Source organism: Eretmochelys imbricata, chromosome 4, assembly GCF_965152235.1.
Source record: "Eretmochelys imbricata isolate rEreImb1 chromosome 4, rEreImb1.hap1, whole genome shotgun sequence".
NCBI lineage: Eukaryota > Metazoa > Chordata > Testudines > Cheloniidae > Eretmochelys > Eretmochelys imbricata.
This window is the reverse complement of record NC_135575.1, coordinates 135299112-135324650: the sequence shown is the minus strand read 5'-3', so window position 1 is coordinate 135324650 and position 25539 is coordinate 135299112. Positions and strand designations below refer to the sequence as shown.

General features: G+C 42.1%; 1 protein-coding gene across 4 annotated transcripts in view; it reads left to right on the top strand.

Annotated features, from left to right (window-relative positions):
• Positions 1-25319, top strand: part of CTNNA2 (catenin alpha 2) — a 715434-nt gene extending 690115 nt beyond the window's left edge. For all 4 annotated transcript variants that reach the window (XM_077814694.1, XM_077814693.1, XM_077814692.1 and 1 more), the window contains one exon: positions 25032-25319. In XM_077814694.1, the coding sequence (XP_077670820.1) occupies positions 25032-25319 (288 nt within the window). The remainder of the gene's footprint in view (positions 1-25031) is intronic.
• Positions 25320-25539: the final 220 nt, after the last annotated feature.

The window sequence follows — 25539 nt, the reverse complement described above, 5'->3', positions numbered from 1 at the left end:
AGTCTGCTGGATGACATACTTTTTTTCAGATGACTGGATAGCTCTGAGGAATTGGGTACAAGATGCAGAATCCTCCATCTCTAGGTCACGGGCAGTGACATGCAGTGGGATCAGTGCATTTGTCACTTGAAGGCCATGGAGGGTTGGTTCCCCAAATGTATCTTCCAAGATAAATGCAGGGAGGGTGGGTCTCCACAGTGGGCCAACCCGTGGGTGGAGTTTGAATGAAGGACAGTAAAGGGATGGACATGCAAAGTGACACAACCCTAAGCAACAACAAAACAGGCAGATGCCTATGGCTAGTCATAATAACAAATATCTGTCAGTACTATCCCAGGACTGTAATGGACCCTGCAGCCTGAAAGTGAAAGGCTAAATAGCCTATTACTAATCTACAGAGCTAACCACTTCCCGTGTTCAATTATTTAATTGGCAAATATGCTAAAGACAATAAAGAAATTGGAAGTACAAAGTACTTATATTCCACACTGCACAGGATGAAATATTTATTCTGTCATTGGCAATATTGATTGTACTTTCTGGTATTTGTGCATGAAAGTTACATACTTAAAGTAAAGGTAAAAAAAAAAAAACAACTCAGAAATGGTGGTCCAGTTCTTTTCCCACTGATCTCATTCAGTGTGTAATATGGGCACTGTATCTGCAGCAAGCTGAGCAATTTGTTCCAAATATCCAGTCTTTGAACTAGTTAATCCTTCCCAACCTCTTTTATGCATTGAAAATTACTCGACAGCACTATTTATTAAAAAAAAATTAAGGCACACATCCAAGTTTGTCTTGGATCAGTTTTGCACTCACTCTGCCTAGCAGTATAAGAACAAAAGAACTACTCAGGTTTACCTATACATGTATGTGCAAGCAGATAAACACACAGAAATCCCATGTGGCTTCCTCAAGCACATACTGCTACATTCTGAGTAGCAGCTTAATTATATGGCTTCAGCTGCATGAATCCACACACATTTTCAGTGTGATTAATGGGCATCCCTATAATTCCCAAATCCTCAACACTTGCCAGTCTGAACTCTCTCAGAAGTTGAATTAGAGGCTTCTTGGCTAGAAATGACTGTTATCTCCTCCTTTTCCATTTATGATCTTGGGAGTGAGGGAGGAGTTGTGAAATTGTGAAATGTTCCATCTCTTCAAAAACTGTCAGCTGGCAGATCATCATTGTGCCCTCATTTGTAATTCCTTTACAGTGGTGTAACTCCATCGACATCAAATGTCTTACTCTTGATTTATCCCTGTTTCACTGAAAAGACAGTCAGACCCATAGCAGTCAGGGAACCCTTCATGTAGGTTTAAATCACAATTCTTTTAAACCTTGTCCTGTAGTCACTTGAACCACCAGTGAAATGTTAAACCATAGCTGGCTAAACACCAGTGGTCAGAGGAACCAGGAAGGAGACCATGACCACCTTAATACCCTAGACTTTTTGTCTGTAGGAGAGTCCTCTCTCAAAGGCATTAGCCAGTCAGTCATCTGCCAGACTCACCATAATAACTAATAATGCTACTGTGCATTTTCACAATGTATCTCATTTGAGTATCTCAAACGACTTTGCAAACTTTACTTTAGATTACTTTAGATAAGCTATTACCAGCAGGACAGTGGGGTGGGAGGAGGTATTGTTTCATATTCTCTGTGTATATATAAAGTCTGCTGCAGTTTCCACGGTATGTATCTGATGAAGTGAGCTGTAGCTCACGAAAGCTCATGCTCAAATAAATTGGTTAGTCTCTAAGGTGCCACAAGGACTCCTTTTCTTTTTGCGAATACAGACTAACACGGCTGTTACTCTGAAACTTTGCAAACAATGTAGCCTCACAAACCCATGGTGGAAACAAATATTATTATTATTATTATTTTTGTTATTTATATTTATTCTATTTGTTTTACAAATGAGAATATAGGAGCCACAGGGAGGGTGAATGGCTTGAACAATGCCATCATAGCAAGTAATGGGCAGAAAGAAAGCCATGGAGTCATGACTCCCAGTTGTGCTTTAAGCCATTAGGTCCTCAGATAATTTTTGAGACACCTACCTTCCCTATCCAGGTCTCACCAGTTCCCAGTCTGTACTCTCCCTGGCAAAAAAGATTAAAACAACAAGAACTAGTGGGTGGGGGTTGGACGGAGGACACCAGCTATGAAAGGATGCAGCACTTGTACTGTATAAAGCATCCCAGTTGATCACAAATTCTGAAGATTGTATATCTTTTGAGTTATAAACACTTCATCTTTTACTGTCATTGCCATTGTTACTTAGTCGACCATTTCCATCATAAACCTGGTTGTATCACTGCTGGAAGCTCATTATCAGTGGCACCAGAATCACCCCAGTATTCTCCAGTAAAATTAGAAATCACTTCTGAGTTATGGCTATCATTTACCAATACCATTAGCACAGATATCCAGGATAGCAACTTGGATTCGTAGAAACCCATCATTAAATATTAGCTGCTCAGTTGATTACACTGGGAATGTTGCTGACAAAGAAAATTCAGAGTATAAGAGGTATCAATCTGCTTCAGAAAGCAAGGTTGAACATTTATAGGCAACACCTGCCATGTTCTCAGTAACATGCTTAATAGCCTTGTATTGTACATGAAAATATATGAGTTTGGGGATGAGATGGGGCTGTTGGAGAAATGGAGCCCATCTCGTACCGAAGTCAAGGCAAAACTTTTACAAAGTTTTGCAAAGAACATTGATTTAAATAAACCAGGGGTCTTGGAGCCTCTAGGTCTTGGTGAGTTTTAACACTTCTGTAGCATTTTACAAACATCAACTAATTAATAATCACAACACCCCCATGGGGTAAGTAATTATCTTCATTTGGCAGTTTGGAAAAATAAGACAGAGAGCTTAAGGACAACAATTTCAAAAGTATCCACCCATGCTGTTCACCATAATTCTTGGCCTGTTTAATTGGAGACAACAAGGAACTGATTTTTTCAGAAGTGCTAAGCACCCTCAGCATTCACTGACTGAATTGGGTGCTCAGTAGCTCTCAAAAATTAGACCGTCAGCTTAGGCATCCAAAAATGGATTTATCCATATATAACAGGCATTTTACATCTAAGTGTATTGGCCAAGGCCACAGAAGAAGCCCACATTAGAGTCAGATTTAGGATGCACTTCTTCTTGATTCCATGCCTAGGCCCCTGGACCACACTGTCCTTATCATGCTCATTAGTTATTCCTTTTTGAGGCCAGACGTCAAAAGAGATTCAGAGCAGAGGAAGTGGCTCAGATTCAGACAGCTGAGAAGGCTGTCGTTGGTAGCATCTCATGCAACTCTGCCCCCATAGTCATGAAAAAATCATGGATCCTCCACAAAATAAAGGGACACATGGCCATGGTTTTCACAGGTACCAAATACTAGCTCTAGGCAACTGTACAGAGAACCATAAATAACCCCAAATCTGTAGAATACACCAGGGTTGTCTTCACAAAGGAAAAGGTTAAGGGGCTTCCTTTTATTTTTCCATTTTAAAGTAGAGGCTGAGATTGGCTGTGTAACATTTCTAGGTCAATTATAAATTGGAGAGAAGGATTGGAGGGAGGGTTGCATTATTCTGCATGGACATAGAAACGAGTGTCCCAAGGATATTTAGTACAAAAAATCTTAAAGCATGTGAATTATTCAGACTGCATTGTAAGTACCTTTGCATGTGTTGTCAGAGTAAAGTTCCTTCCAAGATTCTGAAGCTCAAAATAAAACTTTGACCAAATGAGTTATAATTTCCTAATGTAACTCAGTAACATAACATGTAATTGCTAAAGGAAATGGTGTTGGACCAGCCAAATGTGATGAATTGTTAAATATCTGTCAATGCCAAATGTGTGATTAGTGTCCTCTAGCACTTTTCTTGAATGACCTCCATTGCAAATTCTAAAAGTTGGCCAAATGGATCATTATTCACTTAAATCCTAGTCCTGCAAACACTTTATGTGTGTAACTCTGACATTGAGCTCAATAGGACTACTCCTATTGGTAAAGTTACTCAGATGTATAAACATTTGCAGAATTGACATAAGTGATGAAAAAATATCTTTGTTGTCTAAATTGGGTTTAATCCTTCTTATTTTACTCGTCTGGGTAATCCCACTGAGGCCACCAAACTTTGACATGCACAAGACTGCTCTTGTGAATAGAATGAGAGGGGTTTGGTTCATTTTACTTTCCCTTGTTTTTTGTTTTTTCTTGGAATCTCTACTGAATTTTTAACTCATTTGTTTGTGTTTTAATTTATTTACAAAGTATCCAGAAATTCCAAACTGCTTCTTTTAAGGAGTAAAATGGCCAATAGTATCTATAGTAATGCACCTCTTTATGTTCACAAATAATGTATTCGGTGATTGACGAGAATCTTCACATAATCTGTAACATGGCTAAGCCTCTGCTGAAAAATTGAGTTATGCATTTGCTAGCTGACAGACTATCATATCAACTGGAATATAGATACTCTACTGTCTATGTGATCATATTTCATGTGGTCAGGACTTCTTTTCCTTCTTCCTTTTGCTATGGGCTCAGACCTGCAAGAGTGAGCTCACCGAAATCAAAAGAAATCTTTCCATTGATTGGGTCTTGGATCAGGCCCTGAATGCTCTCATTGACTTCAATGGAAATGGAGGGAACTCAACATCTCACAAGTGTTCAGCACTTGTGAGTTTAAACCCTATGTTATCTTTTTTATACAAGATGCAAAATATTAGTTGGCAAGCAATGAAACACCATGCCAGGATAGAAGAACTGTTATCCTGCCAATATCTGCCATTCAGCAATGCTATTACATCCTATTTATTTCAGGACTGAATATGATTGATGGTTTTGGTAAGCTCCCCTGAGGAAAACCATGTATGCCAGCAAAGTCATCCTCAAACTCTTCTTATTCTGACCTGGGCAAAGGCAATTGCAGGCATCTGAATTTAGTTAGGAAGCAATTTGCCTTGGAATGTGAGATATCATCTCAGATGAAGACAGAAAGATAACACATACACAGAGGTTCCGACAGTTTTACAAATGGAAAAGTTGGACAGTCACACTTTTTTTCAGCAATACAGATTGAAATGCCACATTGTGCTATTTGATCACACTGACAAAATCATGAGGAACAGCTGTGGCTAACGCAGTCTTATGAAAATAAATGTTCTAGTCTATGTGCTTTATTGATGCCATTGGACCGAAAGTCCATTGCACTTCAAGTCCATTGGGCAACTTCAATCATGCTGATATCTGCTGGGAGAGCAATACAGTGGTGCACAGAAAATCCAGGAAGTTTTTGGAAACTGTAGGGGACAATTTCCTGGTGCAAGTGCTGGAGGAACCAACTAGGGGCGGAGCTCTTCTTAACCTGCTGCTCACAAACCGGGAAGAATTAGTAGGGGAAGCAAAAGTGGATGGGAACCTGGGAGGCAGTGACCATGAGATGGTCGAGTTCAGGATCCTGACACAAGGAAGAAAGGAAAGCAGCAGAATATGGACCCTGGACTTCAGAAAAGCAGACTTTGACTCCCTCCGGGAACTGATGGGCAGGATCCCCTGGGAGAATAACATGAGGGGGAAAGGAGTCCAGGAGAGCTGGCTGTATTTTAAAGAATCCTTAGTGAGGTTACAGGGACAAACCATCCCGATGTGTAGAAAGAATAGTAAATATGGCAAGCGACCAGCTTCGCTTAACAGTGAAATCCTTGCTGATCTTAAACAAAAAAAAGAGGCTTACAAGAAGTGGAAGATTGGACAATTGACCAGGGATAAGTATATAAATATTGCTTGGGCATGTAGGAATGGAATCAGGAAGGCTAAATCACACTTGGAGTTGCAGCTAGTGAGGGATGTTAAGAGTAACAAGAAGGGTTTCTTCAAGTATGTTGGCAATAAGAAGAAAGCCAAGGAAAGTGTGGGCCCCTTACTAAATGAGGGAGGCAACCTAGTGACAGAGGATGTGGAAAAAGCTAATGTACTCAATGCTTTCTTTGACTCTGTCTTCACGAACAAGGTCAGCTCCCAGATTACTGCACTGGGCAGCACAGCATGGGGAAGAGGTGGCCAGCCCTCTGTGAAGGAAGAAGTGGTTCGGGACTATTTAGAAAAACTGGACGTACACAAGTCCATGGGGCTGGATGCGTTGCATCCGAGACTGCTAAAGGATTTGGTGGATGTGATTGCAGAGCCATTGGCCATTATCTTTGAAAACTCATGGCGATTGGGGGAAGTCCCAGAAGATTGGAAAAAGGCTAATGTAGTGCCCATCTTTAAAAAAGGGAAGAAGGATGATCCTGGGAACTACAGGCTGGTCAGCCTCACCTCATTCCCCGGAAAAATCATGGAGCATGTCCTTAAGGAATCAATTCTGAAGCACTTAGACAAGAGGAAAGTGATCAGGAACAGTCACCATGGATTAACCAAGGGAAAGTCATGCCTGACTAATCTAATTGCCTTCTATGGTGAGATAACTGGCTCTGTGGATGAAGGGAAAGCAGTGGACGTGTTATTCCTCGACTTTAGCAAAGCTTTTGACACGGTCTCCCACAGTATTCTTGTCAGCAAGTTAAAGAAGTATGGGCTGGATGGATGCACTACAAGGTGGGTAGAAAGTTGGCTATATTGTTGGGCTCAACGGGTAGTGATCAATGGCTCCATGTCTAGTTGGCAGCCGGTATCTAGCGGAGTGCCCCAAGGGTCGGTCCTGGGGTCAGTTTAGTTCAATATCTTCATTAATGATCTGGAGGATGGTGTGGATTGCACCCTCAGCAACTTTGCAGATGACATTAAACTGGGAGGAGTGGTAGATATGCTGGAGGGTAGGGATAGGATACAGAGGGACCTAGACAAATTGGAGGATTGGGCCAAAAGAAATCTGATGAGGTTCAACAAGGACAAGTGCAGAGTCCTGCACGTAGGACAGAAGAATCCAATGCACTGCTACAGACTAGGGACCGAATGGCTAGGCAGCAGTTCTGCAGAGAAGGACCTAGGGGTGACAGTGGACAAGAAGCTGGATATGAATCGACAGTGTGCCTTTGTTGCCAAGAAGGCCAATGGCATTTTTGGGGTGTATGAGTAGGGGCATTGCCAGCAGATCAAGGGATGTGATCGTTCCCCTCTATTCAACATTGGTGAGGCCTCATCTGGAGTACTGTGTCCAGTTTTGGGCCCCACACTACAAGAAGGATGTGGAAAAATTGGAGAGAGTCCAGCGAAGGGCAACAAAAATGATTAGGGGACTGGAACACATGAGTTATGAGGAGAGGCTGAGGGAACTGGGATTGTTTAGTCTACGGAAGAGAAGAATGAGGGGGGATTTGATAGCTGCTTTTAATTACCTGAAAGGTGGATCCAAAGAGGATGAATCTAGACTATTCTCAGTGATAGCAGATGACACGACAAGGAGTAATGGTCTCAAGTTGCAGTGGGGGAGGTTTAAGTTGGATATTAGGAAAAAAAATTTTCACTAGGAGGGTGGTGAAACACTGGAATGCGTTACCTAGGGAGGTGGTGGAATCCCCTTCCTTAGAAGTTTTTAAGGTCAGGCTTGACAAAGCCCTGGCTGGGATGATTTAGTTGGGATTGGTCCTGTTCTGGGCAGGGGGTTGGACTAGATGGCCTCCAGAGGTCCCTTCCAACTCTGTTATTCTATGATTGTATGATTCACTTTGTGTCTGATAGTTACGCTACTTGGTGTTGATTGTGCAATAACCAATCAACATGAGTCTATTCCAAGTCTCTCCAGGTAAAACAGTAAGGAAAAACATGCACTGTCTCTCTAGTTGCTGTTCCTGTTCTCTGGATAAATAAGAGGAGACTGGTCTCCAGGGTTGGCAATCTAACACCTTTATAGAAGTATTAAATTCACTTGGAAAAACTGAAATATATAAAAAAAATCTAGATATATTTGTTACATCTTTAAACCGTCTCACAAAAGGCATACAATACAAAATTCAAAGCAGGAGGAGACAAATCAATAGTATTGACATGCTACCCTATATCAGCCTCTTATAGATGTAATAGCAACTGAATATGAAAGCCTGCACTTTCTTTCATGCATCTGACATAAATGGGTACTCAGATTCAGGGAGGGTTAGTGAAGAGAGAGTCCTGGCTGTGGGTTTTACATACGATCTCAGGTTCAGGAGATGTCCAGAATCAAAGATGGACTGATTTGTGTGTATCTGTCCTGCTTGTGAATCAGAGCATAAAAAGTTTTATGAAGTTCTGGTTGTATGCAGATCACTCACCTGAATTTTTATCTAACTGACTTCTTGTTGGATCAGTGGATTCTCAAGAGACTTCTTATTCTGTGCACTTCAGTATCCATGCTGACAATGTATCTTCTGTGATAGATTGGGATCTTGTGTCTTCTCCAAAGTATTGTTTGACTCAACCACACTAGGAGATGTAATCTTATTTTATTTTTGTGATGGGACCTTCATCCTCTCCTCCACACTGTGATTCATCTTTTCCTCAAACCAGATGTGGTTGGGACTGTGTCTGTTATCCATCCACAGACACTAAAAGATCCAGCTGAGATGGCAGAATGGTTTGGAGGATTTTATTGTTGTAACATTAGATTTTACATGAAATCTGATGCCTTTGCAAAGAGAGTTGAAGTATTTTGTGATATGTGGGTAATATTAATTCATTACGTTTAAATAAATGGCTTTGTAGTTTTCTGATGTGTGAGCTACTCGTTTGCTGTATTTAATGCAGATGTCAAACACAAAGTTTCTATTATAGTTACACTTGGTGTGACAGGGTGTTGTGCAGGAACTCCTGAGCCAGCCCTCTGTCACCCCTGCTCCAATTAAGGGAGGTAAATTGGAGCTGGCTAGAGAAATCTGCACCTGATTGGCAAAGGGGAAACAGCTGCCAACCTAATTAGCCTGGGGCAGTATAAAAGCCGCAGAGGAAGGAAGCTAAGGGAGGCAGATAGAAAGGAGGAAGCAAGGGAAGGGGAAGGGGAAAGGAGCAGCTCTGCCCTTCTGGGTCCGGAGGCTAAGAAGTCCTCAAGGCTGGAAGCCCCAAGCTGTGCCTGGTGAGAAGGTGGGGGGATGGCATGATGTAAATAAACTGCACTGGTGACTGCTGAGGCAGAAGGTCTTGGAGCGGTTTTTAGAGCAGAGAAGAGGCAGGACCAAGTGGGGCCCTGCTACACCCTGTTATACTCGGATAAAGAAACACTGTATCCCAAATAGAACCCTCATCCATATGTCCAGTTTCACTGCCTCCCACACCACTCTAGCTAGTTGGAAATGTCAGATTTTTCCCCACCATTGCTTTAAGACTATTGTACCAATAATACAAGGATCTATATCCCTGCTTCCTGTGAGATTTATGACAGATGCGTGGAACACAGTACTGTTTCTTAACATTCAGTTCCTATCAGGATGGAAAGAAGCCAATAATAATAATACTTACATAGCTATAGCTGGACAACATTAAAAACTCAGTGGCTTCCATTTGGCTTGTGTTCCATATTTTCATTTCGAGTGTTAAAATTTATGCTCTCATCATGCCTCATTCATAGGATAAATGCTGACAATTTGGAACATCAGCCATTGACATAAGAATGGTATTTTGATAAAGCAATTTCCAAAATTTCAGCTGGAGTGGAATTACTGCTAATGGATGACTGCTAAAGCACATAAATCTGATCCTTTGTGCTACCGCAACAGGCCTTTCTTACTCTAGAGTCTATAATTCTAGAAAAATGTGCAATAGGGACCAATCCTGCACTGTCAGGGGCATGGTCTAGCTGATCTAATCAACCCAAGCTGCTGTGAAGTGTCCTAACTCCACTGAAATGAGCCACACTGAGTTACTCCAACTAAGGATCTGGCCCAATATATTGTTCAGTGCTAGAATATATGGGCCAAACTCTGAGGTAAGGCCATATCTACACTAAGAACATTTTACTGATACAGCGATACCACTAAGGTGCTTTTTTAAAACTTGGTATAGCAATACCATTATAGTGGAGGGCTGCGTGAAAAGAAAATGGTTTATGAATCAACCAACAAAAGATGGAATACACGCAATGCTTTATTGAGAGGGACAATGAGAAGTCAGTATAATTAGATGGTATAGAGTTAAAGTCTGTGCAACAATTTAAATACCTCAGTTCAGCGTTGAGCCATGCGAGGACCATGGAGCAGATGTTAGGGGTCACATGAAGAGCACTTGGTGGAAAAGGAGGTAGTTGACAGGAGTTCTCTGCAAGAAGAATATGGCAAGTAAGCTAAAGAGCAAAGTATATAAGACCATAATTAGACTGGCCATGACATATGGGTCAGAAAGTTAGTGGATGAATGAGAGAAGAACAATTACTTCATACTGACAAAATGAGAATGCTTAGGTTAACACTAGGAAGACAAGAGTTGATGGATGGGGTCACACAATGAAATGGTATGAGTTATCATGCAGGTGGCCCGCATCATGGAAAAGCGGAGAGAGTATCTACTAAGATGGTTGGATCATGTGAGACAACAAGACGTGTGGTGTGTTGGTCAGAGAGTATCAGATCTAGTAGTCACGGGACAAAGACCAGGAGGAAGAATCAGAAAAAGGTGGTTCGAGATGCCGAAGCAGGACATGAAGAAAGTTGGTGTCAGCTTGGACAAAAGTAGTCAACAAGAGTGCTTGGACCTGAACAAGAGCTGCTGGCCCAACTAACAGGACAAGGTGAAGGCAAGAAAAAACATTACCAGCAAAGTGCTCCTAATATGGACGCAGTTATACCAGCAAAACTTCACTTTGTACTCATGTAATTAAACCTCCCACAACAAGTGAAACAAACTGTACTGGTAAAAGTTCAGCTTTGCTGATATAACTGTGTCTACGCTAGGGACCTCCATCGGCACAACTACATGGGTCAGGGATCATACCTCTTCACTCCCATGACCAACATAACTGTGCCAACAGAAGTCTGCAATGCAGACATGGAGTAAGTTACTCTAAATCCATCGTAGGTACTCTGGATTTAGGCCTTGATTCAGCAAGGTACTTAAGCACATACCTAAGCTGAAGTGAGTGAGTAGTCTGCTTTGAAGTTAAAGTTAGCAATGTGCTTAAGTACTTTGCTGAATCAGGGCCATGCATCAGTGTAAGTAAACTCAGAAAGAGATTTCACTGGGGTCAGTGTGGCCGTGGAATTAGTTGTCTGTGATATACAGAAGGTCAGACTAGATGATCTGGTGATCCCTTGTGGCCTTAAACTCGATTACATAAAAGGCACATCTACACTGCACACTCCTTTCAGTGGCATGTGGAGTACATACACTACATTCCCCCCAGCACGGGTACAAATATCAGTGTAGACGGGGAGGGAGTTCTTAGATGCAAAGACATACCTGGATCTTGTGGGTATGCACCCAGGTATATCCCTTACATGGCTCTCTACTTGCCCAAGCAGTGCCTTCCCTGCTGACACTGCTGTTTTTAGTAGTGTAGTGTCCCTCTGCCTATTCACTGCTGGAGTCTTTCCTCACTGCAGTGAAAAGATCCAACAGAGGGGAAAGACTCCAGCAGTGTGGAAGCAACGGGCAAACGCTCTGGCAGCTCCCTGTGGCAGGATAAAACAACTCCCTGCAGCAGGATAAGACTCCAGTAGAAAGGAGGTGTCCGGACCTTTTGCCGCTGCAGTGAAGGACTCCAGCAACAGGGAAGGACCTTGACAGTGGGGAGGCAGTGGGAACAGGCTCTGGAAGTTCCCTGCTGCTGAGCCTTTCCCCACTGCCTTGACCCTGCCAGAGCCTTTCACTAACACATGTAGCTACACGCTGCAATGTGGATACAGCCTGCTTTTGATTGTGGAGTGTAGCTAAACATACCCTACATGCTGCTGCATGTGGTATGCAGTGTGCAAGTAGCATAACAGTGAAATGTGAACTAGTGATTATGTCCACACACAAACCCCATCTTAAATTAACACTTTGAAATATCTTCAAACTTTCTAGTGCACTACCATTAGGGTTTAAGACCTTTTCTACTGGATGACCATTTGGGGCTGGATTCATATCTGCTTACTTAAAATAGGTTTCACTGTGATATAAAGATTTTTCCTGATTTTCCTGATTTTTTTCAGTCAGGTAATCTTTATCTCTGGGTAGTTGCAGAGTGTAAAAACAAAGTGAAAGGTTTTTTAGGGCTGGTGCATATATTTTTGTTAACTTTTAGGATTAAAAGTCCTTTATGGCAGCCTTTAACCATCAGGAGTTATGGGTCAACCAGTTTGATTTAAAACTAATTTAATTAAAATTATGTATTATAACCTATTATTATACATAGAATAATATTTATTACTTCTTTAAGGACTATCTCTTCATTTAGCTGTTAAATGTGATTTAAAACATAGCTCAGTTCAGTGAATATCTTCTATTATATTTATCTCTAGATATTTTGTTTTCACAAATTAAATACCTATTTATATTAAATAGACCTTTTTATACAAAGAAAATAAAATGGGATCTTTTTTTTCTTTTTCTTTTCTTTTTTTTGGCAATTAATATTGGTCAAAGTGATTTATTCAGCAATACAAATGCATCCTCTCGGTCTCTATATCAAGTGTGTTTGCCTCTGTGTGTGTCTTCTTTTATTAGAACACTACTTATAGTTTTGGATATTGTCATAATGAAACTGGTAACCAACCAACTTCAATATAAGTCTCTCCTCAAAATGGCAATGATTCATGTTATATGGAGGAGCTACCCATAATTCTTGGTACATTTGTCTGTTTTCCATTATGATGAGGGAGATGGTATGAAAAACTGTGTTAAGGATGCAGAATGTGTTCAGTATAACTAAGTCTGCTTGGGAGTCCCTATGGTTTACCTACCTATAATTGAAACAATGCAAATGACAAGAAGTACTCAGTGAATTGGCAAGTTATGAAACACAGCTACCCACCTAAATGAGTTAAAACGTCAACATGTCAAGAGGAGTAAGTTAATTGCAATCCAATGGGAAAATATCAAGAAAAGGGGGAATATACTTTGTTTTCTCTAGCTAACCATGAAACCTTTTTAACATCAGTGTCATGGCCACATTCCAGTTTGGATAATAGCATTTTGCTTAGCTACAACACATTGCCATGTACTTTCAACTGACTAATGGATTTTACTTTTCTTCAGGTCCTAGCCCCAGATCCAGCAAAGCACTTTATTACATTGACTTCAGTGGAATTCCTCATGTGCTTATATTAGTTGGTGGATTGGGGCCTTAGCCTACTGTGTAGTGTTACTGTTAAACAACCCAGAGATGGCTGCATTTGAGTCCTGGGTGTAGTGATTCGTATATTGGTTGTCATTAATACACACTTGTAAAACTGTAAAATGCTTTGCAATGGAAAGCACTACAGAAATGTCAGGTGGCATTACTATAATTGTGAGAAAAATATACATTTATTTATATAGGACTAGATTTTGGCCTGGTCTATGCCACAAAGTTTAGGTCAATGTAAGCAGCCTTACCTCGACCTAACTTGTAAGCATCTACACTAAAATTTATCTCCCACTGATCTAAATCGCCCACTACACTGACTTAATAACTCCACCTCCATGAGAGGCGTAGTACTGAAGTTGATATAGTTAGATTGATGCAGTGTCAATGTAGACATTGTGTTGCTTACTTTGACGGTTGCCTCCTTTCAGAAACCATCCCACAATACTCCACACTGGCAGTTAAATTGGTGCAAGTGCTTCTGGTAAGGACACACACCACTTATACAAGGAGCATAGTGTGGATATGTAAAACTGATTCAATTACTTCGGTAGCTGTACGTTTAAGTCACTTAGGTCAACTTAATTTTGTAGTGTAGACTTGCCCTTTGCCTTAAGACATAGCTGTGAGCAAGGGCTGTTGCAGAAGGTGAACTTCCACAGCAGTAGCTCTAGGAGGCATTATTCCTCATACACCTTTCTGAGCTGTAGCGCACGAAAGCTTATGCTCAAATAAATTGGTTAGTCTCTAAGGTGCCACAAATCCTCCTTTTCTTTTTGCAATTCCTCCCTTGTTTCCTCTTGGCTCCCAGGGGATACTACTTCACTGCTGGCCTGTACCAGAAGCTCATTGGCCAGTACTACCCCTACAACAATGGGTGGAATGGATCCATTTCACACTTCTTTCTTGCTACTTGGTCTGGGGAGGAAGAAAGCAGATGCATAGCACTCCTTATTTCTCGGCACCTAGGTCCTGTTAGCCAGAGTAGGGGTGTAAGAGGGTCCTGCACAGTTATGTAATCCAAATCTCAATCTAGCCCTTATACTGCTGTTCAGTGCCGATTCCAATGGCTTTAGGTGCTGTTGTAATATATGATAACCAAGGATAAGAATAATTAAAAACAACAACAACCACAAACTAACCTGATAAAGCCAATCAGACTAACAATAGCCATTAGTACTAGTAGTAAAAATTAATTCATAAATTTTAAAGCCTGAAGGGACCACTGTCATACTCTAGTCTGACCTCTTGCGTAAGACAGGCTACAGGATTTTCCTGTATTAATTCCTGCTTCAAGTCTAGTAGCTGTGGTTGAACATATCTTTTTGAAAAACATCCATCCTTGATTTAAACATTTCCAGTAATGGAAAATCAACCACAAGCCTTACTAAGTCATTCCAATGGTTAATTACTCTCACTGTTGAAATTTACATTTCATTATGAGACTGAATTTGTCTAGTTTCAACTTCTGGCCATTGTATCTTGTTATACCTTTGTCTGCTTGGTTGAAGAGCCCTTTATTATAAAATTTCTGTTACCTACGTAGGTATGTACAGACTGTAATCAAGTAACCCTTTACTTAACCTTCTCTTTCTTAAGATAAACAGACTGAGCACTTAGAGTCTTTCACTGCAAGGCATATGTTCCAGTGCTTTAATTATTCTTGAGGATCTTCTGTTAATCTTCTCCAGTTTATCAACATCCTTCTTGAATTTTGGACACGAGAACTGGACTCAGTATTGCAGTGATGGTCACACCAATGCTGAACATGGAGATATTACCTCTCTACTCTTCTTCAGTATATCCCTATTTATACATCCAAGCACTGCATTAGACCTTTTAGCCACAGCATCCTTCAGGAAGATCATATTTAACTGAATATCCATCAAGTCTTTTTCAAAGTCACGGCTTTCTGGGATAGAGTCCCCCCACGCTGTAGGTATGGCCTATATTCTTTGTTCCTAAACATATGACCTGACATTTGACTTTATTGAAACTCACTTTGTTTACTTGTATCAGCATGTTAAGCAATCCAGATCACTGTGTATCAGTGACTTGTGCTCTTCATTATTATTTGTTTCATCTGAACACTTTATCAGTAATGATTTTATGTTTCTTTCCAGGTCACTGATACTAATATTAAATAGTGTAAGACCAAGAACAAATGCCTCCGGGACCCCATTTCAAACATACCGACTCAGTGATGATTCCCAGTTAACCATTATATTTTGAGATCTATCAAAACAGTTTTGAACCATTTAAATTCACCTTTTTGGTTTTGTATTGTTCTCTTTTCTTAATCAAACTGTTGTGTAGAACCAAGTTATATGCCATGCAGAAGTCTAGGTGTACATCAATACTATTATCTTTATCAAACAAAATTGTAATCTCATCTAAAAATTATATCAAGTTAGTTTGGAAAGATTTATTTTCCATAATCCCATGTTGATTGTCATTAATTATATTACTCGCCTTTAATTCTTTTTAATCAAGTCCCATATCAGGCATTTAATTACTTTACCCAGGATTGAGAGCAGGCTGACAGGTCTATAATTCCCCGGGTCATCCCATTTACCCTTTTAAAATATTGGTACTACATTAGTTTTCTTCCAGTCCTCTGAAAATTGCCCAGTTATTCAAGACCTATTAAAAATCAACACTAATGGTTGGGAGAGTTCCTCAGACAAATATTTTCATAGAACCTTAGAAATGTAAGGCTGGAGGGGATCTAACACAGCATCAAGTAAACCTACATAATCCCTGACAGATGTTTGTCTAACCTGTTCTTAAAAAAACCTTCAGTGATGGGAATTCCACAACCTCCCTTGGAAGCCTTTTCCAGTATAGAACTATCCTTATAGTCAGAAAATTTGACATTGTGTCAAACTTAAATCTCCCTTGCTTCAAATTAAGACAATTACTTCTTGTCCTATCTTCAGTGGCCATGGAGAACAATTGGTCACAGTCCTCTTTGAAGAAGACCATGACATTTTTGAAGACTTTTTTCAGGTCCCCCTCCTCAGTCTTCTTTTCTCAAGACAAAACATGCCCAGTTTTCTTTTTTAACCTTTGCTCATAGATCAGGTTTTTTTAAAACTTTTATCACTTTTGTTGCTCTCCTCTAGGCGCTCTCCAATTTTTCCACATCTTTCTTAAAGTGTGGCATCCAAAACTGGACACAGTCCTGCAGCTGAGGCCTCACCAGTGCCAAGTAGAGTGGGACAATTGCCTCTTGTGTCGTATGTACGACTCTCCTGTTAATACACCCCAGAATTATATTTGCCTTTTTAACAACTACGTTCCATTTTTGGCTGATATTTAATATGTGATCCACTGTGCACCCAGCCCCCAGCAGGACTAGTGCCTACCCAGTTATTCCCCATTCTGTATTTGAGCAGTTGGGTTTTTTAATTCCAAACTGTAGTACTTTGGACTTGTCATTATTGAATTTCATCTTGTTGATTTCAGACCAATTCTCCAATTTGTTGAGGTTATTTTGAATTTGAATCCTGTCCTCCAAAGTGCTTGCAACCTCTCCCAGCTTAGTGTCATCTGCTGATTTTATGAGCAGACTGTTCATTTCATTATGCAAGTCATTAATGAAAATACTGAATAGCACCAGACTTATGATAGACCCCTGCTGGATTCTACTAGATACGTCTTCTCAATTTGACAGTGAACCATTGCTAATTACTCTTTGATTATGGTCTTTCAACCAGTTATGCACCCATCTATAGTAATTTCATCTAGACCACATTTCCCAATTTGGTTTATGAGAATGTTATGTAGGACTGCATCAAAAGCCTTACTAAAGCCAAGATATATTATGTCTACTGCTTCCACCCTATCCATTAGAACAGTAACCCTGTCAAAGAAGGAAATTAGATTGGTTTGATATGATTTGTTTTTCCCCAATCCATTTTGCCTATTACTTATTACCCTTTAATCCCGTAGATGTTTACACATTGATTTTTAATAATTTGTTCCAGTATCTTTCCAGGTATTGAAGGTAAGCTGACTGATCTAAAATTCCCCAGATCCTCTTTGTTCCCTTTTTAAAGATAGGCATGATGTTTGCCTTTCTCCAGATTCCTGGTACCTCGCCAGTCCTCCATGAGTTCTTTAAGAAGATTGCTAATGGTTTGAAGATTGATTCAGGTAGTTCCTTACGTACCCTAGCATAAATATCATCTGGACCTTCTGACTTGAATACATCCAATGTATCCAACTATTCTGTAACTTTTTTCTTTTCCTATTTCAGCGACACCACTTTCTCACCAAAGGGAGAAAAAGATGAACATTGCATTGAAAAAAGCACATTGAATTGTGAAAGATCAGGGTTCCCTCCCTTCTGCTAGCTCCACTCTCTCTCCTTCTCTAAATCATAGGGTGACTGCTGGAAAGAAAATGCTCTTCCTTTTAAAACTGAGTCATCATTTTCCCCCACATTAAGGATATAATAAAAGGAAGAGGGAAAATTATTCTACGTTTAAATATTGTTGAGGAAAACATGAGCAGTCTTCCTCCCCCCGCTTTAGTTTTGTAGCTATTGCTTTTTGTTATTCAGACACTTCTGATTATGGTGTGCCTGTAAAAGAAGCAAAATATCCTTATTGCCACAAGACGCTGGAAAATTCTGCCTCTATTTCAGGGGAAATATAGCACAGCGTAGAAGCTGATCACACATCCCTGAAAGCCTTATGCAGTTTTGTTACACCTGAAATTATCTTCTTGGCAGGAAATAGGCTCTGCTGCTCCAGTTCTCTAACCTTGCATTCATTAATTGCAAAGTTAGCTTGTAGCAAAGTCTTTTTTCCGAATGATTTGTGCCTCCTCTTGGGTAGATGGCTGTTTTAACCTGAATGAATGACCAGGCTCCAGCGGAATGATTCCAAGTTTCTTTAAGAATTGTGATTCCTTCCCCACCCTTCTTTGCTGTTGAAGTTTTATGGCACAATCGCCTACATTTCTCTTTTGTGACTTCGAGGGCTTTTTCCCTAAATGAAAGCAAAAAGTGATCCAAGTATCAGAACTCTTGAAAATATATCACTTGCATAGCTTGTCAAAAAGACTGTGTTAGCTATTATCACGAAGGGTATCATCACATGAATAATTTCCTTTCCATTGCTAGGGAGTGGTGTTTGCTTTCTGTGTCTGCACAATAATATCCTGCTGTTGCTTTTATTTTCAACGTTAATTTCCCCTTTTCAGTTATCAGCATTACATATTTGGGAAAGTGTGTGTGTTTCTGTGCCCAGATTTTGTAGGAAATTAATACATCAAGGTCCTGATTCACTATTGCATCCGCTCTGTGCCAGTGTAACCCTCCTGATTTCAACAGGCCAGCTTAAAACTGAAGTACCACAGTGGCACAGCAAGGCCTAAAAAGTGACTTGAAGTGATGCTCATTCAGATTAATTCTTCTCTGCTGAACTAAACTACAGGCCAGGACCTGAAGGCAATAAGGAACTCACTTAGGTGGCCAAATTGGATATGGGGGATACTTATGAGCAGGTTTGGTGGACACCCAGGGCCTAATAATGGTAGGGGCTTTTTATGTCTCTCATAAGCTTTCAGAGGGTGGAGGCATATTAGAATGTAAATGAATACTAAGACCAATGATGGGGTGTCTGGAACTCATCCTTAGATTAGTACTGGTGAAGATGAGCAGCCCTTTATCTGCTGTAATAATGGGTTGAAAAGGAGGGACAGGTGATTAAAGAGGCACAAAAATAAGTGAGATGCTTTTCTGAGGTGCTGGACAATGGGAGACATCAGTGGAAGCTGCAGGTGTGCTTAGCATTTCTGAAAATCAGGCCACTTTTTTAGGTATCCTGGGGCACATCTACACCGCAAAAACAAACCCTGCAGCAGTGAGTCTCAGAATCTGACTTGGGCACCCGATAGAAGCTAAAAATAGTAATGTAGAGGTTCCCGCCCAGGCTCTGAGACCCACCCTCCCACACTGGGTTTCAGAGCCCTGGCTTCGGCCTGAGCTGGACTGTATACCAAACTACTATTTTTAGCCCCATAATGTGAGCCCTGTGGGTCTGAGTCAGTTGAACTGGGCTCTGAGACTCGCTGCCATGGGTTTGTTTGGGGTTTTTTTTGTTATTTTTTTGTGGTGTGGAGGTACCCTAAGGCCCCGGTCCTTGCGCACTTATACACATGCTTACCTCTAAGCACGTGAATAGGCCCATTGGCCCTCGTGGAATTACCTCGTGCTTAACCGAATGGGGTAAGTGCTTGTAAGGTCAGGCTGTAAATATGGATTTAGGTGCCTCGCTTTTGAAGTTTTGAAAATGCTTCCCTTAATGGTTCTGTGCTTTAGTTCACACCATCTCAAAAATGCCTAAAATCATTCCCTCCTCAAAGTTTTGTCATGAAAATTGAAGTTTGTCAGGCTCTTTGAAATATGCAGCTGAAAGGAATTCATAGGAGCGCAAAGTACTGTGGCTGTCCCACATTGATTGATTACAAAGGAAATACTCCTGACTTAGATGACTAAGAGGGGATATGATTGAGGTCTATAAAATCATGACTGGTGTTAAGAAAGTAAATAAGGAAGTGTTATTTACTCCTTCTCATAACACAAGAACTAGGGGCTACCAAATTAAATTAGGAGGCAGTAGTTTTAAATCAAACCAAAGGATGTATTTTTTCACACAACTCACAGTCAACCTGTGGAACTCCTTGCCAGAGGATGTTGTGAAGGCCAAGACTATAACATGGTTCAGAAAAGAACTAGATCAATTCATGGAGGATAGGTCCATCAATGGCTATTAGCCAGCATGGACAGGGATGGTGTCATTAGCCTCTGTTTGCCAGAAGCTGGGAATGGGCGACAGGGGATGGATCACTTGATGACTACCTATTCTGTTCATTCCCTCTGGGGCATCTGGTATTGGCCACTGTCGGAAGACAGGGTAATGGGCTAGATGGACCTTTGGTGAGACCCAGTATGACCATCCTTATGTTCTTATGTCCTTATGTTAGCTAGTCTCCATCAGCACGATTTTGATGAAAGCTCAGTCATTATGTTTTGCCCTTCCAGTGACAAACCACTGGCTTCAGCTTTGATTTAATGGCCTAGCAGAGGCAGTAAAAGACCTCAAATCAGGTGCTACAAATCTGCTTGTGACTGCTAGGGCTCATCAGCAACAAATGGTGGCACAAAAGGAAGCACACTGAACCAAATGTCATTGCAGCCAGAGAGAGGGAAAGGAGCAAGAAAGTGTAGGAATGAAGCATGACAAGATGTAAGAGCCTGGGCCGGGTTTTGTACCTTGTCAACCCCTTTGATTCCAGGGTGTGGGGGAGTTGGGGGGAAGGAGGTTAACCCCACCTCCCGGCTTCTACGCCGGTTCTACAACCTCCCTGGTAGTCAGATCTGTATGGCCCAATGGCTAGAGTCCCTCTAAATCTTCTTCCCCTGGTGGGACAGCACGGCCTAGCAACCGGAGTCTCTCTATTGCGCTCCTAAAGCAGTGTGGCCCAAGGGCTAGAGTCCCTCTAAGTCCTCTTCCCCTCATAGGATAGTGCAGCCCAGCAGCCGGAGTTCATCTATTTCCTTTGAGGTAAGAGAGGGGTTGGTGAACTATGTCATCACAAAAAGGGTGGGAGACCCTCAGTAGGGGAGCCTGGGTTACAACCCAGGGCTCTGTCATTTATGGCGTGATCCGCCCCGGGTCAACGGGGAATCCTACTGCAACACACTGCCCTCAGAGTGGAGGGAGATACCACTCCCTTTCCATTCCTGGGTCACTTCCTACCAGTTCTCCAAACATAGCATTCCCTGTGGCATCAGGGTCTTCAAGGTTCCTCAGCCCTGGTGCTCCCTGGGATTCCCACAGCTGCCGGTCTCTGGTCCCACTTCTTGGCCCCTCAGTTCCCTCCTGTACGAGTCACCATTGCTCCTGGGCTGAAGCCTCCGCTGCGTGTCCTCCTTCCTCAGCCACCAACCCTGACTGAGCAGCTCTGCAGGCTTTTATACTGGACTGTCTGTTGGAGCATGCCCAGCAGAGCCTCAGGGGCATGGCTTCCTCTGCCAGCAGGGAAGGGTTGATCCTCTCATTCCCAGTGCGGGGCCAGTCCGACTCATCACAGAGCCAATCACTATTCCACCCGAGGTAGTAATCTCAGGGGATGGCACAAATGTAGGAATGAGGCAGTGAAATACCCATTGACAAGGAGGAATACAAAGTAAACAGTGCCGTGAACATTTTCTGTTACAGATGCGGAGTGCAAAAGGTCTTGAAATAGAGTGCTGGTGAAGAGCACACTGCTGGGTTTTTTTACATGTAAATCACTCCCACTGCATTTTAAAAATCTGGGTGCTGTAGAGATGTCATCTCGCTGGATTTTGGAGCCTCCATTTTTGTGCGGAGCAGGGATGGTGGAATCCTTGTGTCTCCGTCTCCACGGAGAAGCTGCAGAGTGCGACTCATTGCTGACAGTGAGGGATTCCTCTGCTTCCTTCTGCTTTGTGAATTCACTTGCTCTCTCACACACATCCTCCAGGCCTCTGGAACATTGTTAATAATACTTCTATGCTGCCCATTCCCCCTTCCCCATTTCTATTCTTGGAGAAACGGGTTTCTTTCTGGTTATATTTTGAGCATGTTGATTAGGGCAACATCCTTGCTTATATTGAGTAACACAAAGTGTTTTCATAGTGTCCATGTATTCTGCACATTATATGTTTGATGTTGCCTTTGTGTGTATTTTGCCTTTTTTAAACATACATGTAAATTGTTGTGAAAGATGAAAATGCATCACCCAAAGCTGGGACCGGAGGGAACTAGGAAGGGAAGGGGCTCATTAGAACGACTGTGAAATTGGCTGGGAAAGTAGAGTGGGATGGAAGCAGCGCTATGGTAAGTCGTCTCATCTGACATAGTCCCAACAAGCCTGAAAACACTGTTATTTTAGCAGAAAATTAAACCTGTTGCAATGAGGACCTGGTTGGTTTAATAACAAGGAACTAACCCCCCTTTTGCAATGTTTTTCAAAGAACTACATGAACATGGTAACTTGAGCCCCAGTTTAGCAAATCACTTAGGTCCAGATCCTCAAAAGTATTTTGGCATCTAATTCGTATTGATTGAACTCAATGGGAGTTAGGTGCCTTAATATCTTTGTGGCTCTGGGCCTTAGGGCCAGATTTTCAAAGAATTTATAAGCACTTAAAGATGCAGGCAGGGGCCTAGGGCTAGATCTACAAGGGGGACTTAAGCTCAGTGCCTAATTTCAGGTGCCCTGCCACCTGGTGAAATCTTCAGCCCCAAATCAGGTGCCCTAGCTCCCTATACAAGGTACACAGAGAGTTAGGGATCTACAAGAGGGGAGCCACAAAAGCCAACAATCTTTGTGGGGAGCCATCTAAGTGAGCCAGCAGGAAATGCTGAGGAGGTGGGTGTGGCTTAAGCTGTGCCCGTCAAAGGGAGCGAGGCTCCTCAATCTGCTCAGAATTCACAGCGGTGAACCTTCTCCTAGAGTTAGCCATATAAACTAAGTGAGCCCTTTCTTACAAAAACTACCAGGCTACAGAGTCGTTCTCATTGTCTCTCTGGCCCAGTGAGTAATTATTTACTTTCACAAAGTGGAGCAGCCTCCCCAGGAGATTGAGACCTGCCCCAGGATCCTTCATAGCCCAGTGGTTGGGGAAAATGCTGAGTGATGCTGGTTCAAGTCCCTGCCCTACATCAGGCTGAGTGGGGATTTGAACCTAGGTCTTCAACATCCTGGGTGAGTGAGCTGTTGGGTAAACCTCCTCTGGGGTGCATTTTGTGTGGAGATCGGATCCAGTACGTGTGCTCTAAGGCATTTTCAGAGCACGCTTACCAGATCAGGCCCCGCAGGTAAAATAAGCAGGGGGGAAAGCCTAGTTTGTAATCCCCCTGTGGCTTAGATGATGTCAGCAGCGTCAGGAGATGGCAATGTGCACACGCATGGCCAGAAATGTTGGCACCGTGAGGATTTTACTTGCAGAAATGTAGGTTCCTAGGAATTTGGGGCACTTACAGGGTTGTCATTTAGGAGTTTGAGGATCAACATCAGTGGTGAGCAGCCTGCAGGCCTCATGCGGCCCATGAGGGTAATCCACTGGTGGGCCATGCGACAGTTTGTTTACATTGACGGTCTGCAGCCACGGCCGCCCGCAGCTCCCAGTGGCCGCAGTTCCCTGTTCCCGGCCAATGGGAGCTGTGGGAAGCGGCAGCCAGCGTGTCCCTGCGGCCCGTGCCACTTCCCGCTGCTCCCATTGGCTGGGAATGGTGAACCACAGCCACTGGGAGCTGCGGGCAGCTCTGCCTACAGACAGTCAATGTAAACAAACTTTCTTGCGGCCCGCCAGTGGATTATCCTGACGGGCTATATGCGGCCCATGGGCCTCAGGTTGCCCACCACTGATCTACATTTTCATGTAGCTTCTTGTGGGATTTTTCAAAAGCGTCTGGATACCTAGCTCCAAAATTCCACTAGGTACCTATCTATGTCTAAAACCCCAAATCTGCCCTCCAAAACCTCAGGAGCAGTCTAAATACCTCGAAAAAATCTGGCCCTTAATCACATACTTATTTAAGCACATGATTAAATCCTGTTGACTTGAAGTCGCATTGCTTTAAAGTTAAGCACATGTTTAGGTCCTATTGCATTAATGGGACTTAAGCACATGCTTAACATTAAGCATATGCATAAGGGCTTTGATGAATAGGGATAGTTTGCAAAATCAAGGTCCTTTGGAGGAAAATGCAGGCAGTGACAAGTATAACACACAGAGTCAATAACACCTGGGTTTCAGAGTTGTAGCTCATGAAAGCTTATGCTCAAATAAATTGGTTAGTCTCTAAGGTGCCACAAGTCCTCCTTTTCTTTTTGCGAATACCTGGGTGAGAGTTTGCATAGTTTTACACATGTATAATTGTGAAACCACTGTTTTACCTACTCATATAATTGTGAAATCTACGCTCAGCTACTTTGTCTTTTCTACTTCTTGAGGGTTTCACAACCTTTTCTAAACTATTCAGGTGGGATTCCCCAAAGGGCTTAGCATTAGCTTAACTCTCCCAATGACAACGATTGGTGTTTTACACTGACTTAATGAGAGCAGTTAGGCTAAAGCTGAGAGTTTGGGGAAATCCCACCTGACCTGTTTGGCTGTCCCTCACAGTTAAAAGTAAGGGCTTGTACAGACTACCACTTATGTCGGTATAACTTAGATCGCTCAGGGGTGTGATAAGTCACTCCCTGAGCAACGTAAGTTACACTGACCTAAGCACTGAGGTGGAAAGTGCTCAGTAGTCGGGAGAGCTTCTCCCGCCAATATAGCTACCGCCTCTGGTGGAGGTGGTTTTATTCTGCCGACGGGAAAGCTCCCTCCTGCCGACATAGAGCATCTTCAGCAGATGTGCTGGAGCGGCACAGCTGCAGCACTTCTAGGACAGGTGAGCCCTATGTTGTCAGAGGTTTGGTGAGACATCACTTTTGAGAGGAATTTATGTAATCGAACCCCTCACACACACAAGAAAAACAACTTCTTTTCTTTTGAACTGTTTGTAAAGTATCACTCAGCTTCTCTGTAGCTGCCAGTCCGATTCAGTGCACATTACTGGTGGGCTGTTCCTGGGACACCTGTGCTACAAACCTGGGTGTATCCTGTACAGAGATTGTTCTTTTTGTATAATATTCTGCTGGCCTTCTGCAAGAAAATCCAATCAGATCTGAGAGTATATATCAAATCCTTCTGGAGGTGAGTTCATATTTCATTCTCTTTTCTATCCACAGCTGGACAGCGCTACGTCCCTCATCCAGGCAGCTAAAAATCTGATGAACGCTGTGGTCCTTACGGTGAAAGCATCATATGTGGCTTCTACGAAATATCAGAAGGTCTATGGTACAGCTGCAGTGAACTCACCTGTTGTATCTTGGAAGATGAAGGCCCCCGAGAAGAAACCCTTAGTAAAGAGAGAAAAGCCAGAAGAATATCAGACACGAGTGAGAAGAGGTTCTCAGAAGAAACACATTTCCCCAGTACAGGCTTTAAGTGAATTTAAAGCTATGGATTCCTTCTAAAACAGTAGGCTTTACCAGGAGGGTTTTATATTCCTTTTTGTATGCATACCTGCCGACTTGTATGCGTCTGGCATGGGGGAAAAAACAAATGAAGCAGTGTCAATTTGCATGCGTCCTGAGGCTCTATTAAAGTAATTAACAATCTGCAACCCACGAATGCAGACCATTCTATTCTGATGTTACATGGAGTTATCCCAAGCTTACTTTTTTAAACTATAGC